Source organism: Protomyctophum parallelum, assembly GCF_964188405.1.
Source record: "Protomyctophum parallelum genome assembly, chromosome: 10".
NCBI classification, from domain to species: domain Eukaryota; kingdom Metazoa; phylum Chordata; class Actinopteri; order Myctophiformes; family Myctophidae; genus Protomyctophum; species Protomyctophum parallelum.
In genome coordinates, this window is record NC_139704.1 from 21,399,028 (window position 1) to 21,415,830 (window position 16,803).

The 16,803-nt window shown below is 41.2% G+C and overlaps 2 protein-coding genes across 2 annotated transcripts; both read left to right on the top strand.

Annotated features, from left to right (window-relative positions):
- On the top strand, window positions 1-1,499 carry prr18 (proline rich 18). Its single transcript, XM_083774782.1, has one exon. It carries the CDS (start codon window positions 154-156, stop codon window positions 1,048-1,050), a length of 897 nt encoding a protein of 298 aa, XP_083630908.1. The 5' UTR covers window positions 1-153; the 3' UTR covers window positions 1,051-1,499.
- A 967-nt stretch (window positions 1,500-2,466) lies between these two features.
- On the top strand, window positions 2,467-16,362 carry LOC310865725 (uncharacterized protein; the record flags this gene model as incomplete). The annotated part of the gene is made up of 7 exons (XM_083774935.1): window positions 2,467-2,480; window positions 2,807-2,866; window positions 3,953-4,037; window positions 7,048-7,140; window positions 7,517-7,678; window positions 11,037-11,117; window positions 16,234-16,362. The coding sequence occupies exons 3-7, from the start codon at window positions 3,963-3,965 to the stop codon at window positions 16,360-16,362; spliced, it is 540 nt and encodes a 179-aa protein (XP_083631061.1). The 5' UTR covers window positions 2,467-2,480; window positions 2,807-2,866; window positions 3,953-3,962.
- Between the last annotated feature and the right edge of the window lie 441 nt (window positions 16,363-16,803).

Here is a 16,803-nt window from a genome sequence, read left to right on the forward strand (position 1 = left end):
GAGTGACTGAGAGGACAACAGGTGTACTTCTGGTTACTGTGGTCAGATCATCATGGATTATGTCCTCGTCTCTTTGCATGCACTTTTCACCTTTGCACTTTGAAGACTGCAGCTTTTTTTCATACACCAATTCTTATTCGCAACCCCGATAATATGCCTTTTCCACCGATCAACCTCCACCAGCGGATCTCTTCCCCTGGCAGGGAGCTGTTCAGGAGAAAGAAAGCTCCACAGCCCGAACTCCTTAAAAGCAAACCGGGAGAAGAAGAAATAAAGCACTTCTCTGAAAAGCTGTCCGCGTCTTGGACATCAGCCAATTTCAAGAATCTGGGACGAAAACCCCAGCAACACAAAACGAAGCCTTCTCCTACTAATACTACTACTACTAATACTACTACTACTCGGGGGCTAGTAGCTGTCGGCCAGGAGGCTCGTCGTGGTGGTGGTAACCCCTGGCTGACTGTCCCCAAACCTCAGGACTCTTCTTGTGACGCCTTGGCACTCTCCAGCTCCATGGAGGAGTCCTCCGCGTCTCGCCGGAGCAGCAGGCAGTCTTCGTCGCGGGGCTCCCTCGGCAAGGATCCGCCGGACATCCAGTTCACCCTCAGCCTCACGCCCGAAGCTATTCTCGTCATTCAGAAGCGCAATCTAGAGAAGCAAAGGACCGCTAATAACAAGCAACAGAAGACGTGCTGCGCGCCGGGCGCCGGAGACTTCAGGCACAGGCGGGTGTTCCCTTCGTCGTCCTCGTCCAAAAAGACGAACGGAGGAGGAGCGCAGCAGCAGCACCGGAGCGGGATCCCCGTGGCCAGCAGCAACAAGCAGCCGTCCGGCTCCGCGGAGGAGCAGCCGGACATCACCGCCATCGTGAAGATCTCGCTGCTCAACGACCAGTACAAGTACGACGACGTGGAGTACGAGGAGGAGGATGGCGACGTGGACGAGACGGTGGTGAGGAAGTGCAAAGAGTGGCTCAAAGGGGTCGAGAGCGCCGCGGCGTTTGGAAAGGCCGACAAACTTTGCGCACTGCCGCACGTTAAAGGATGCTGATCGATACATCACATTGACACATATATATATATTTATTTATAGCCTACATAAGTCTTGACTCGGTGTTTATTTGACTCTGATGCCACAGGCTGATGGTGAACGGAAGCGCATAAATAGCCAAACTCGTGCACGCACGGGGATGTTGCTCTGCGGGTGTTATTCGGTGTAGCCTTTATTTGGCGAAGTTTTAAATGGGTACTTTAATGTTCTGTACTTTTTGCATATGCTTTGTTTTTTTGTTTTTTCAACCAGTCGTTTCAGTGAAGGAATGCCGTGCGCGCGCCCGCGGAGCGCTGGAAACGTTCCTTTGTGTCGGAGAACAATAGCTGTCAACGGCAACGGGGTTCACGCGCCTTTCTTTTGGAGCAAAATTGGGACCGTTTATTTTTCCTCTCACAAGAAGAGACCGTCATTTTATATCTTTTGTAGAGACTAGATAATAATCTCTTTTCCACATTTTTATGTCACTTGAAAGTAAAATGTTTTAATCTATGCAAGTGTCAATGAGCCTTCTGAAATATTTTTTGTGACATTTGTTTGTGATTTGCAGTAGGCTATACTTGACTATACTTGACTTCAGTTGGACAGAGCAGTTTTTCTCAAAGTGTTGGGGGACACCCAACTTGAGGGCGTTGCAAGTGAATATCCACCTCAATATCCACCTCAAAATCATTTTAATCAGCTGATCTACAGTACAAGCCTACATGTCATGATGCAACACGTGAGCCGGTGAGCGTGTAGATCTGCTATTTCCAAGAAATCTTTGAAAAAATATATATTTATGAAACATTTTAACAACGCAAACCTTGTTGAGTCCCTGCCTGGCACAAAATATTTTCAGATGGGGATGGGGCCCGGGGGTCATAGGCTCCATTTTTTATGGTTCTTGACATACAAAAAGATAGAGTTGTCTTCCACTAAGGAAGTTAATAATCTACTCTTGGTAAAATTATGTTTGACAATCAGAGACCTGCCTCTTCAGGTTTGGAGGTTGTGATATGCCTATTCTGCCTATATGCCTAACTGTTGATTTCAAAATGTCTACTGGCTATCTGCTCTGTTCTGTGTTGCTCTTGCTAATGTAATAACCCACATACATTACACTGTAGATGAAATCTGCAGTCTTAATTTATACACTCAAGTTTGTACACTCAAGTTACAAATGCACACATTAATACTCAGGATTTTACGGTGTAAACATTGCACTTTCGTTGACACTTATCAGCCAAGGAACTTGGAACACTATACTGTGTATACATCTAAATGACCTTTCCAAAGCAGTTTTAAATAATCCATTCCTGCTGCAAAGAAAGCAGACCCGAAGAGAGAATAATGATTCATTACATGTCAAGTACTGTACTTATGTATCATTTCAAGGTGTTCAATTCAATTCACTCTTTATTTCAGACTGGAGGAATCCATATCACAAGGTACTTTTACTTAACTTGAGTATTTCCATTCTTGACACTTATACATTTACACAATACATCTACTCTAGACCGCCGTGCAAATATCACTGAGGGGGCAGGTGCCCAAACCCCAGAAAAGGGCACATGTGTGCATAGCGATTTTTGGGGTGGTCTTTTTGTGGGGGTCCCTCGTGCCATTTCACACCAGAAATGTAGTAGGCCTACATTGGATGTCTGACGCTAATTCAGCAAACTGTTCCACAATAACTTGGCCCATGTCATTGGACAGTAAAATAAGCAATACGTTCTCATTAGACATGTAAACATAAAAATATGATATATTTCAGGGCCACGGATGTTGCATGGGAAGGCCCTCTGCACGTGCCTGACTCCAGTACATCGCAGAGGTAAACAGTGTTGGCTTTAGTTACTTAGCAGTTAGGTAGAATTATGACTATATATCTTCAATATCTTTCAAAAATGTACTTGCATTGTGAGCTTGTAGATCGGCTATTTTCGAATAGCTGGGCTTAAATGGTTATTATAGTCCAATAACATGATAGATATGATTCTGAAATGGGCATCCTGCATTATGTACCTTTGCTATTTTCAGTAATTTCTTATACTAATGTGTTTGTGCTTTGACATAAGTAAACTTACAAATGCAGGACTTTTACTTGTAAAAAGTATTTTTACACAATGGTTTTGCTACCTTTACTCGAATCCATATATGTACTTCTTCCACTATTGGCAGAAAGACCTTTGAACTAACAGCGAGGCAACGTGTTCATAAAAGTAAATAGCAGAATAACAGTTGGACTAAAAGGTTTATTATTATATTAAGAAAACATGGAGCACTTTTTCTTTTTGACAGCTCACTGTAAAAGTGTTAATCTAACTCAGTATGTTAGATTAAACACCCAAATTAAACACACATTAAAATATACAGTATATGGCTGTCAGGATACCAAAGAACTCGCCAGTTTACCAACTTGCCGCAGCGAACATTCTGCATCAATGTGTGTGTGTGTGTGTGTACGTTTGTGCGTTTGTGTGTATGTATATACACTACATTGTTTTCTGTAACTTGGTAACCAAGTTTTACTGAGAGCCTGTGCCACTCTAAACTTAAATCACACATTGGTCGGGTGAGTGAGTGTGAGTGAGAGAGACAGACAGACAGACAGACAGACGTTTACAGTAAAATAACCTGTATCTTTTCACACATTGACTATAATGGTAAGAAGCTATACTTTTTTTTACAAGGACATTGTTTAGAATGGAATTTCACATGTAATTTGCTATCAGAAAGTGTGTAGCCTACATTTTTTCCTTCATCTTAAACAGTTGAAAAGCTGTTTGTATTGGCTTGAATAGGCATGATCAAAATGCAGTTTTAACAAAATGTCAATACTCACCAACCCGTCTTTATCTAAGGGCGTGATGTTTGCAAAATCTATCTTGTTCTGTTTTCCTACATGTTATATTGACAGTGGAATCATCATGAGGTTTAAGTGTAAAGACATTTACCACTCAAGCACTCTGCCCTCCATCTTGGAAACATACCAGTCAACTAAGGTATCTCTTATTAGCAATATCACAAATATCATGTATTCGTTGCATGCGCTGTAAAGATCCTGAGCGTCAATCTAACCGAGAGAGTCAAAATGCACTCTCAAATGGCAATGGCATCAAAAGTGTGGTAATTAATAATATCTGGTATGGGCATGTAAATGACATGAGCTAAATATCACAGTCTCATCTACATATTAACAATAATATGGTGTACAAGCAAAATGAAATCACCAGTGTTTATTTCAAGTTGAGAACCAACTTTGTTCCATTTTTGCTTTAAAATAACACTCATGATTTTACAGTGCTGCAACAGCAGTTCAATCCCCTGAATAGATGTTCACATCCAGTGTCACAAAGAGATTATATTGTGACACCACGTAGAATGACATCACAGCCAGTACTGTTTGTACCCAGTTACGTTTGGTTCTCCATGGAAGCTGTTGTCTACTGTGCTTTAACAGTAGTGAGCACAACTTGTGTAATTGTGTCCCTGCCAATTATGTTATTGTTTATAAGCCTCAACCATTTATTCTCTGTTATTAGTGGTGTTCTGACCCGTAAGGGTCCATTTTGACACTTTCAGACTCAAATGAGCACTCGGGGTGTTTCTGTGTAAGGCCTGTTCACAGCTGGGAGTGCAGGGAGCAAATTGAATAAGCTAGTATCAGCTCCAACTTAAGTTGACTAATAGAATCAAACACTGCCGTTTGAGTCCATTATTGGAAAAGGAAATCTAAAAGGAAAAGCAGGACCTTGGTTGGCAACCTTTGAGAGTGTCGTCTTGGTTACAGCCAGAAACACTTTCTCCAGTTTGCCCTTCTGTTCTTCTTTTATTCAAAGTTGTTAACTGCATGCAGCATGCCTCACTTCTCTCTTTTACTTCCTTCTTCTTTTAATCTTTTCTCACACATTATCTCCCTTTCCAAAGACCAGAACTCTTTTTTTCATTGACTCTGATGCTTTCTCTCTTTTATCAGCACCTGCTTATTCCACCCACAATGGGTTTTGCCACGAGTTTAGACTTGAAAGGGAATAGATACATGGACCATTATTGTTGGAGTCAGCACAGCGGTTAAGGTACAGATACAGAGTAAGAGAAGTACTGGTAGATAAAGTGAGGGTAGCGATACAAAAGGAGTCAGAAAAACAGACAATAATAAACAAAAGTACACACCCTACCGTACCCCATGCCATGCCAGGCCAGCAATGTGTTGATGTGTCCTGAGCAAGACATTTAAGCCCTAATTGCTGCCTGAGGCCCAATTAGGGAGTGGTGCCTACTGCTCCTGTTACTTAGGATGGGTTAAATGCAGATACGTCATTTCACTAGGATGCAAATATACAGTGGCAAATACCACATTTTTATCTCTGGAACACCAATCTAACAACATCTTTATTGTTAGACATAATTTGCACCGATATATTCTCTCATTTGGCCCAAACTTTCTTGTCATGGGGACCCCCTGGAACCCCCTCAAAGACCCTTAGGTGTCCCCAGACCCCATGTTGAGAACCAGCGCTTTATCACAGTCTAAATAAGGCTCAGTGGGCATTGGTGGATGGCAGCGTATTATCCACTGGTGATTTATAGTGGATGACTAATGACGCTGCAGATGGATGCTGCCGTTTCCCGTCACTCCTCCCTCACCATCACACCCACACAGTCAAATATTGAGTGTTCATTTAACTCTCAGAGTTATAAATGGATAAATGCACTCGGAGGATTTCACTGCGCACCAGGCCAGCCTGCCACAGCCGCAGGCCTAATTGCTGTGGCAACGGAACTGATAAATTCAGTCTCCAACAGTCTTTGTGAGAACAGACAAAGCGGCCACTTCCTCAACAGTCTCGGCCCATAAACTTCAGTAATGTGGCCATTCAGTGGCGGCCTGTTAAGCAACAGGCATTTCCCAGAGGCAGAGCGGACTCAGCCAAGGAGGCGTATTAAGACGTCTAAGTAATAGTCCACTCCCATTAGGCTAATGCTGCAATACGGAACTTATTTGAATGAATACTATTCATTTGTTTGATTGATTGATTGATTGAATACTTTATTTGTCAGAAGAAATGTAAACGGCTGCAACAGGTGGTACAGTAAGACATTAAAGCTAAAGTCCTGGGCCATTGTGGTCCTATGTATTAAATTCGTCAACATCAGCATACAAAATTAACACAATAATACATATATCAGACATCAACGAATACAAAACTATTATGTAGAAATATAATGCTATTTTAACCAATCTGTAATGACTATGCTAATACAATATGTGTGTTTGGTGATGGTCTCCCTACGCTAACATTGTATATATTGAGACATTTAGACGCTGGGGTCAGATTGGACATAGAGGTATTTTAACACAGTGAGACCCAGGGTTCAAATCCTGGGCTGGACATGAAAACGACACATTGCAGCTTTAAACCTGACCTGTTTAGCTGGTGTTCTGGTGTTCTTCACATAGCAGAAAAGCTGACTAAAGGTTGTAGATGTGTAGAGGGAAGAATGTTTGGATGGTTGCTTTCAGTTTTTGCAATATATCTGCATTAACCTACCTATCGGTACAAGGAGTGAAGTCTGGTCTATTTGTCCCAAGCGCATTTGCATCTCATATCAGTTCTTGAGTTTATAGTCCTACATTTTCAGTTGGTCTGTGGTTAACATAGGCATAGTGGAGCTTCACACTTTTGCTATACAAATTATATACTACTAACCCAATGACATGTAGATCATAATACTTGTTGGTGACATGTCAGGTATAGACAGCTTGATGGGTTGTTCTGTCGCCATACAATACTGTAGTTGAAAAATGATGAAGACAAGTGGTCAGGTTATATCTCTGCTGCATATCATTGGAATAACATTGCAAGAAAACAATGATACACTAGGTTATCTTTGGGTCTTGGCACACAACATTAACAACACAATTTACTTGGTCTTTGCATTAAGGGACAGGGCCACGTAATGGCACTACAGCATCGTCATACTGATAAATTGATGTGTTTGTACTGTTAGATAGAGGATGAGGATAAAAGGAAGAAGAGACACAGCCAGGAGATTAACGCAGACCAGGAGGTTCAGGCCAGACATCCGGCACTGCTGGAACAGGTAGGCTACTTGTATCTACACTGACATCTAAACCACTGACCATGCCTGGCTCCAGCGCCTGAATCCCAATGGCCATTTAAAAAAAAAGTGTTGCGTTTCATGCAAATAATGAAGTGAACAAAAATGGAAATTCAGAGTTTCAGGCTATATGGCCAGGTACATTTTTACACTCATTCTACGCACATTTTCTTACACTTTCAGAGTGAAATTCCATAATTAAATCAACATTCAGAATTGTACAGAAATGTACATACTACTGTACACCAGTAGTATGTACATCAGTAGTGTACTACTGTTCGATAACCAATGCTTTGTTTGTAAAGAGGCCCTCTCTTTTGTCCCTGATGTTCTTCTGATTTCGTTTCTTGTCCTCCAGCGCCATCTAGAGGCTTATAGGAACATGCATCGTCTCAGGGGTGCTCTCTGTCGCCGCTACTCAGCTTTGCTAAAGGACAACAAGGTTAATTCACAAAGACAACAGTTGTTACACAAACACGAGGCCGCGGCGCACACAATGAAGTCAGAGAATGAAAGCAAGGTATTAACATCCATTTGCCTTTAAATGTGTAATTTTACTTTTTAAAAGCATTCTATTCTTGTCATTGTCATTTTGGGTTATGATTGAAATCCTTTTATAGAGGAAATGCCTTAGCGCCCCCCCCCACCCATATTATTTATTTGGGGAAGAATATTTGATGAATGTACAATTAATTATATAAACCCCTACTAGACTAAATCTGTAAAGAGAGCTGTGGTACATTACTTAAAAAATAGCTACATTTAAATATATAAACTAATTACTAATTGTAATATGTGGGAAGAATTGGTGTCCAGTGGTGGATCAAGAACTTTTTATTTAAGTAAACAGCAACGCCACTATTAAGTATTGTCATGAATATATACTTAAAGTAGGTGTAGCCGAGTAGCTCACAAACCCAGCCTGATGGCCTAAAAGTCTCGAGGGAGATAGCCTAATATCTCCTCCGAGCCATAGGGCATTCCATAAGTTGGCTTTCCACACGGGAGACCCAGGTTTGAAATCCTGGGCCTACTAAAAAAAGAAAATTTAAACGAGGAAGTACCAGTGTTGTTTTTGGCAGCAAAATTCTATTTTAGTTTTAGTCATAGTCTCTTGAATAGTTTTCACTTAGTTTTAGTCGCATTTTAGTCACCTGGAATGTTCTAGTGTTTAGTCTAGTTTTAGTCGACTAAATGTCATATGATTTTAGTCGATTAAATCTACAGTTGATTTAGTCGACTAAAATGTATTTTGACAGGCCTTGATGTCGTTGTAAAGAGATTGTATATCTGCTATTTTCAGCATGCAACCCAGCATAAAACTGGATCTCTTGTCCACTAGTCCCTTACTAACATTTTAGTCTAGTTTTTATTTGTTGACGAAATTGTCAGTATATTTAGTCTTAGTATTAGTCATCATAGATTCGTTTTTATTTAGTTTTAGTCAGTGAAAAAAGGTAGTCGACGAACATTTTTCGTCTTAGTTTTAGTCGACGAAAACAACGCTGGGAAGTACTTGTGCATATTTCCTTTCTACCACTGAGTATGTGTCTCTGATGTCTTGGTGGTTGGTACAGTTGAGTTGGCAGGTAGTATAAGTGCAGCTTGGTTTTCAGTTCACCTCATCTTGTGTGCAGAGAGAATGGAGTTCACTTTGGTGTTTTTCCCCATTTTGTAAATTCTAGGTTGGCAAGTGGACCCCATGACCTCACAGCCATGAATGAAATGGGTTATATAACGGAGTCCAATATGTTTCAGCCACATTTGATGGTGATGTCTAGCTTGATGTAAATTTTTATGGCCAAAAAAAGCCCATCTTGCCTTGTCTCTCTGGTCCTTCACAGCTTGTTTAGGCTGACCTAGGTGTCGTTTCTTCTATGTTTTAGGTTAGGGCAATCGCATCTAGAAAGAATTTATACTTGTGGGTTGTGGCGCTGTAGGCTGGATCTTTCATAATATGAAATATTATGAAAATGATTATATTTTTGTCTTGGTTTTCGATTCACTGTCTGGGAGAATTTATCAAGGTGCTGTAACCCATCTTTGGTTGGAGACAGCAGAGACACACGCACGCACGCACACACACACACACACACACACACACACACACACACACACACACACACACACACACACACACACACACTTCGGCTACATCTGGGCTCAAAAACACAACCAGCAAAGTCCCACTGTTGTGACTGCCACACCTCCAAGGTGACATGTCATGCATTACATGGGAGCCCACATCCTCTGAACAGTAAGGACAGTATAATGTTGTGTAGGTGATTACGGCAGTGAAGTATAAGCCTTTAGCCTTGTATTGTCGTGCATATAACTGGTCCTGTGAACTTGCAAACAATAGTGTTGTGTGTGTGTGTGTGTGTGTGTGTGTCTGTGTCTGTGCCTGTGCCCATGGCCACCTTTAGACAATATAACAAACTTTTACACTTGTAACTCCCCCCCCCCTCCCGTATGTGTTTATAACTTGAAAAAAGAACCTATGCCATTGATTGGAACCCGAGCGATTGTGATTGACTTTGATTTTGACTTGTCTCGTCTCTGTCCCGGCTGGGTGTGAACAGAGCAATAAGCTTCAGAGAGGGCCTGCGGAGTAACATGAGAGAGATCCTGTCTTATCTTCCCCTCCTGTAAATAGTCGTGTTTCTTTTTCAGGAGGATGTAATTGTCCTCTCTAAATGACTTGCACTTGGATGGGGGGAGTTGGGGGACAAAAGAGGGCACCATAAAGAACTTTATGGACCTGCCAAGGAGGAATCCTTTGGTTCAAATTGCTGAGCAAATGAAACTGCCCGTTGTTTCAGGAGAGGTTCTGCCAGAGATGTTTGGGGGGGGTATGGCAGGACACCTGCTGGGGCCTAATTGGTCCATGCTGCAGTTAATGGCTTCCTGTGGCTGTGTGTTTACTTGTCGTCTTGTTTTGTGTATTCTGCTTCCCATCCCCTGAAACAAGAGAGCATCAACCCCATGCAGCGTCCCCATTCTGGGCACGTCATTATAGGCAAACAATCTGAGAAAATAGCAGATCTATATGCGACACGTGAGTAGGGTTGACTCGATCGGATCGGGTGATCGGAAATCGGGGCTGATCACGTCATTTTCAAATGATCGGAATCGGATCTGGAGCCAAAAAATCGGGACATCCCTAGTATCAATGTTATATCCATATCATGATATTAGACTGGATATTGTCTTTGATTTGGGATATTGTACTATTGTGCTATGGCATAAACGTGTTCTATAAATATAAATATCGGATCGGGAAAGATCTGTATCTGCAGATGCTCAAAATCAAATGACCGGAATTGGTGATCGGGGTATCCCTAGTTGTGAGCTTGTACATCGGCTGTTTTTGTGATTCGACGTAACACAAAGTACTTTTATAGAATTTAAGTCAAGTGATTAACTTACGGTGACCAGAAGTGCCGGTTAGGCCGGGTGTACCGAGTTCCGACAGATATATCTAAAACTCTAAAATCAAAAATGTTTCAACACAATTAAGATAATAACACTTGTTGTGAGTGCTTAAATAGATATTATTTATCGTGTCCTGTTCTGATGAGGTGTAGTCACTTAGTGTGCTAAAGTGATAAAATAGTTGTCCCCCATCCTGATGAAAACACCAAGTGAAAATGGAAAATATATTCTCAAAAGTACCGAAAATAGCTGATATACAACCTCGTGTTGCATTGTGATGTGGTGTGAGCTTGTAGATCAACTAATTTCAGATCAAATCAGCTAAACAGATTTAAATGATTACTCTTGGGTTAGGTTGGGTTTGGGTTTTTTCAAAAATATGGTCACCCTAGTAGTTGAAGTTGGTATTCTCACCTCTCCGTCTCTGTCTCTCGCTCCCTCAGAAACAGAGGAAGTTGGTCTATTCCCTGTTACAGCACAATGACTCGTACCTGAAGTCCCTTCCTAAAACCAGCCATTACATGGTATGTGTTCACTTACTCCAAAATTAACTGTGACTGAGTGACCTCAAGACGGACTGAAACCGTGCCTATCTCCATATTTTAACTTTTTGTGTTTTAACTTTTGTCTTTTTGTGCGTAAATTAACCCCCTACTTCATCATTATACTACAGCGTCACACAAAAGTAACAGATCCAACAAGCTTGAAACTTTTGAGCTTCTACTTTTGCTGTTGTTTCCATTTGAATCCTGAAAAGTAAAAGTTTTGGACATATGAGTTTTCCACCCGATAGAGACGATATCTATTATATATTAGAGAACTTGTACCCAACACATGGCAAGAAACCCAAAGCCACAACAGCTACGTCGCTATCTCCTCCTATCGCGCCCAACGACAACACTCGATACCACCCGCCAAAAAATGATCATTGCAGTGCCACCAAAGATGCCTCCCGTCCACACTCACGGCGGCAATGCATTTGTTTACTACAAACATTATCGCCCGAAGCACCCACACCCCCGGAACACTGTTGCCCTTTCACCACGCTAAATTCGCCAGGTCTATGCAAGTGAGCACAAATTACATGTGAGAAAATTCATTCACAAGCCCACAAATGCCATTCAAATGCCATTCAACACACACTACGACCCGCTTACAATTCGCAAACCTGGCAACACTGCCCTGTCTTCTAATAGACCCACACTAGCTCTCAGAATCTCATTCTGATCTCCCGCAGGAGAAGAGAAACGAGGAAGGGGAGAGGAATTGTAGCCTCACGATTTTGCTTATTCCTTCTAAATCTCTGTATTTAAAATATCGCTCTCTCAGCGAATCTCTTAGTTACATCAACATTGTACTTTGTCAGTAGTTTGTTTGTGCCTACATATTACGATTACATGGAACGCTCACACGCACGCGCACGCCTGGCTTGCACACACACACACACACACACGCACGCCTGGAAGCCACGATCTCTCTCTCTCTCTCTCTCGCCACGCCTCTCTCTCTCGCCACGCCCCACACACACACACAGGCTATACACGCACGGCGGCGCCGCAGCAGCGAGACAGGACGTTATAATCTTGAGTTTCATTAAATAACTGTCTTTCTCCGCACGCGCACGTGCGCACACAACATTATTCAAGTGAAATGCGTAACGGCAATATTGGGCTAATATAGGCTACCAATACAGGACGTTATAATCTTCACTTTCATTAAATAACTGTCTTTCTCCACACGCGCACGTGCGCACACAACATTATTCAGGTGAAATGCATAACGCCAATATTGGGCTAATATAGGCTACCAATATGTGGGTAGCCTACAGGCTTTTACCCACGGAATGAATATATATATATATATATATATATATATATATATATATATATATATATATATATATATATTCATCTATACCAGGGCTGCCCACACCTTTTTTTTTACTTCAGAGCTACTTTCAAAACAACCAGCTCATATACCCACCAAATAAAACTATCATCCCATTGCAGACAATAGTTACAAAATGTAATTGAGGCTACATACAGTGGTGTCCCCTTCGTCTGTACCAGGCTGACTTCTATAGGTTTTGAAAGGTACCTTTCTTTTTTCTTTTTTTTTTTTTTTTAATTTACCCAGGGAAGTAGCTGAGCACAGGTGCTCATTTTAGCAACGCCCTGCACATCGAACACACACACACACACACACACACACACACACACACACACACACACACACACACACACACACACACACACACACACAAAATGTCATGTCAAAGGTACCTCTGGAAGCCACACCTCTGATTGGTCGTGTTTAGTCTTAAGGGGTGTGTTTTTTTCACCCACTGTGTAATACAATGAATGGACGGTAGGTGGCAGTAGTACAGAGGCCAGAGAAACTATAAGACAAACGCACATGGAATGGGAAATAGAGGGGGGAAAATGGAAATGGTAGGGTTTTTATTTTTGGTATTTGATTTTGCTACTGATGATTGTACGCAACAACAACTATTGCATTGTGTGTTTGAGCTGACAGGCCCTTTTTTATGTCAATCAATCAAGTCATCTCAGGTCATCTCAAGCGGCAGATGCAAAAATAGTTTTTTATATTAAAATTATATATATTTTTAGGGCCATGTCATGTGCTCTACCTGCAAAGCCTTTGTGATCTATAACTTTTGGGCACCGCTTAACGTCAGATCAGGGGTTTTTACGGCCAGCGCCAAAAATGCTCCCCGACAGCATAATCGGAGCAAATACCGGGCAGTGTGTATGAGCCATAACGTGTTGACTACACTACACTACACTAATAAGGACACATAATAATAACTAATAACCCATCCGTTACTACATGTGGAGTCAACTCCTGCAATTTCCTTCTTCCCATAGTGCGCGGCAACGTAACTCTGGGATATTCTAGTATATATATATATATGCATTCCCACCTGTTATTATACTAACCTTCCACTGTAAATGTCCACTCTTTTGTGTCTTCTTTGAGATCTTAGACCTTCAAAACAAGTTAAGTCAGCATGGACATCTAAAGTCCCAGCGGGATTTAGAGGACTTCTACATGTGCATCGACTATACCTGTGGTCCAACACAACTACAGAAAAGTCTTCAAGAGATCAAGAAGAATGGTTGTGTGATATTTTCAAATGATTATTCATATAAGTCAGTTTATGTCATTCATTACTGCAGAGGGTCTATTGACGCAGTGGTTCTCAAACCTTTTTCATGTCAAGGATCCCCAAATTTGGCAATGGACTATTAGACCCTCATCTGAAAATAGTTTGTGCCAGGGACCCTCATGCAAGATTTGTGTTGTTAGATAATTTCAGAAATATAAATAATTACCCACATTTTTTCAAGATGTTTTGAAAGTACATAGCAGATCTGTAGATAGGCTATTTTTCAATAGCCGATGTACAGTATAGGGTTACAGTGGTTAAACTGATTTTGATGATATATTAACTCATTTTCCCTGTGACCCCCTGGTACACCCCTCAAGGACCCTTGGGGGTCCCCAGACCCCACCTTGACAACCACTGTGTTGAAGAAAAAGTAGCTGTAATGTTACTGTGCTGTGACTCCTGTAATGTTCACAGTGGTTTGTGGCAGATCTACAACTCATCTGATGACTCGACAGAAGACACGTATATTACCCAGAAGTTCCATCCTTCATGAAGACGGAGGGTACGATTCCCTGCTTCAGGTTAACACGACACCAAAATAATTCAAATTTATTAAAAAAATGTTTTAAAGTGTATCACCTTGCCTGGCTGGCCAGACAAATGAGGCTACCGGTACATAAGTGATATTACACTAATTGTTTATCTGTTGATGAGGTCATTGTTTATCCCCCCCAAAGCATGAAGGATGATATGACCTTAGAGACAAACATACGAGTATTAAAAACGATGTATCAAAACATTTAGTTACTGCACTTTGACTTTCATAGGGCATTATTATAGTTTTATGACAAAATCTACATTGCATAGTCTCTCATTTTCTAGAGCAAAACATGGTTTATGTGTGTGCATGTGCTGGAAACATGGTTTATGTGTGTGCATGTGCTGGAGATACAGAGTACAGCTTGAGTTCGTATAGCTGTCGGACATGCCTTTTTTTGTTTTTTGAACTAAATGGACCCTTATCCATTTTGTACACTACAGAGTGACTAATGGGAGGTCGGACCAGCGACATTTTGCCCTCATTTGTAAACTCGAGTTAAATTAACACTGAGGAATGTATAGTGTACTGTAGATTGGGGTCTCATCGATAACAATCATATCACACTGGGAAATTAAAAAGGTTGAGAAGCATCAATGTAGATAGTGTGCTGGTCAAACTCAGTGGTGGAAAGTACATTTACTGAAGTACTTACTGCTCTTGTATATTTTCAAAACATTGACATACATCTTGAAACTTTATGGGATGATAATAATAATAATAATGAGTACTTTCACTTTTGGTACTTTAAGTACAATTAGTGCCAATATGTTTGTACTTTTACTCGATTAAAATGTGAATACAGAAATTTTCCTTATATTTATATTATATATTTCTATATTGTGGTATTAGTACTTTTAGTTAAGTAAACGATGTGAGTTCTTCTTCCACCACTGGTCAAACTCCTGGCCTGTAGAGACCCCATACGGTCTGTGTTTGTGCTTCCCTTCCAGAACAAACAGAGATCGCTCCACTCCTGCTTGTCTATATAGCATGGAGCCTCGTTCTGGGAGAGAGGCCTTTGCTCACGTAGAAGTGAGTTGACCAAACACTATCTGACCCCTCTGTTGTGGAGGCTCACCTCCTCTAACTGCTCCCCCGGCTTCCGCAAACATCACCCAGGGGAAAATGCCTTAATTATGTTTTCTACAAAAGCGGCGCAGCAATTGGGCAAGTGGTGTCACGTCACGCCGGGTTGGTGTTTGGATAGTTTACTCAATTTTAAAGCTTTACAGGCCATTCCAGACAAACAGGGCTGCTCTGTTTGCAAAAAAAAGATAAATCTGGCTGGGCAGTAAATTAATGCCCTATTTCATTCATACTACAGTGTCACACAAAAACATCAAAAGTAGCAGTAGCAGATCTGCTACTTTTGAATTTGAATCCTGAAAAGTATGTTTTAGACATAATGGTTTCAACCCGAGAGACGATGTATTATTATTTGATACACATGCTTGAGATACATTAATGAAGACCAATTATGAGGACAGGAGAGGAACAAACCATTATGAAACCTTTGCATTGGCGCTTATGGATCAAAATGCATCTATAGCACAAGAAACGTCCTTCTGTGTGTTGTTTTTGATGTACTCATTTCATGTCGTAAGACTTTGCTTGGGCAATAATTTGTGCAGCATTAAGTACATTTTGGTTATCGGACAGACCTCTTTCAGGTCTCCTGTCATTGTCACTCCCATCACCATGCAGGACCTTTGACTTTTACATGTCGTGGGTGTATGATAGAACAGTGTCGGCTACTGTCACCCCTGTTGTCAATTAGGGCTGAAGCCTGTTTAGTAGGACATGCATGTTTAGTAATAGCCTGCCACCATGCTCTGTACATTGGCCTAAGGTTGAAGGCTTTACACTGACAAGTCTTCTGTTAGTGTGAAATCTCACCGTGCCACAGGCAAACATGGTAGACCGACAGTCCCCTTTGCCCCCGGCTCAGCTGTGTCAGAGTGCATTCCCCACGTTCACGGCAAATACCCCAAATAAAAGTCATGAGAGCGCAAACCTAAACATGGAGACGGCATGAGACCTTGCTTATCGTCTATGTCGGCAGAAACTAGTTATTCTTTTTCTTTTTCTCTTTTTATATAAATCAGTGCTATTGAACACCCTTTACGTCTGTGTGTGGGTTTTACAAATATTGAACCAATGGGAAGTATTAAAAAGAGCTTCTGACTAAACCTCCTATAACTCCATTGGTTCCTCAAACTGTCAGACAAACCACTTATCTCCAACTTTGGAGATATTTTTTGTTTTTGTTTTTTTCATCATTGATTACAATGCTACGCTAAAGTGATGATATTATATGGACACGTTCAAGTATCTGACAATGTATTTAGTCACCATACCAACTTTGATGATGTAGTATTGTGTTGTTTACAAAGTTACTATTTCAGACATGGCAGATTTCTGCCCTACAGCAGAGATATGTGCATTTAGTATATGGACCAATCCATCTATCCCATCT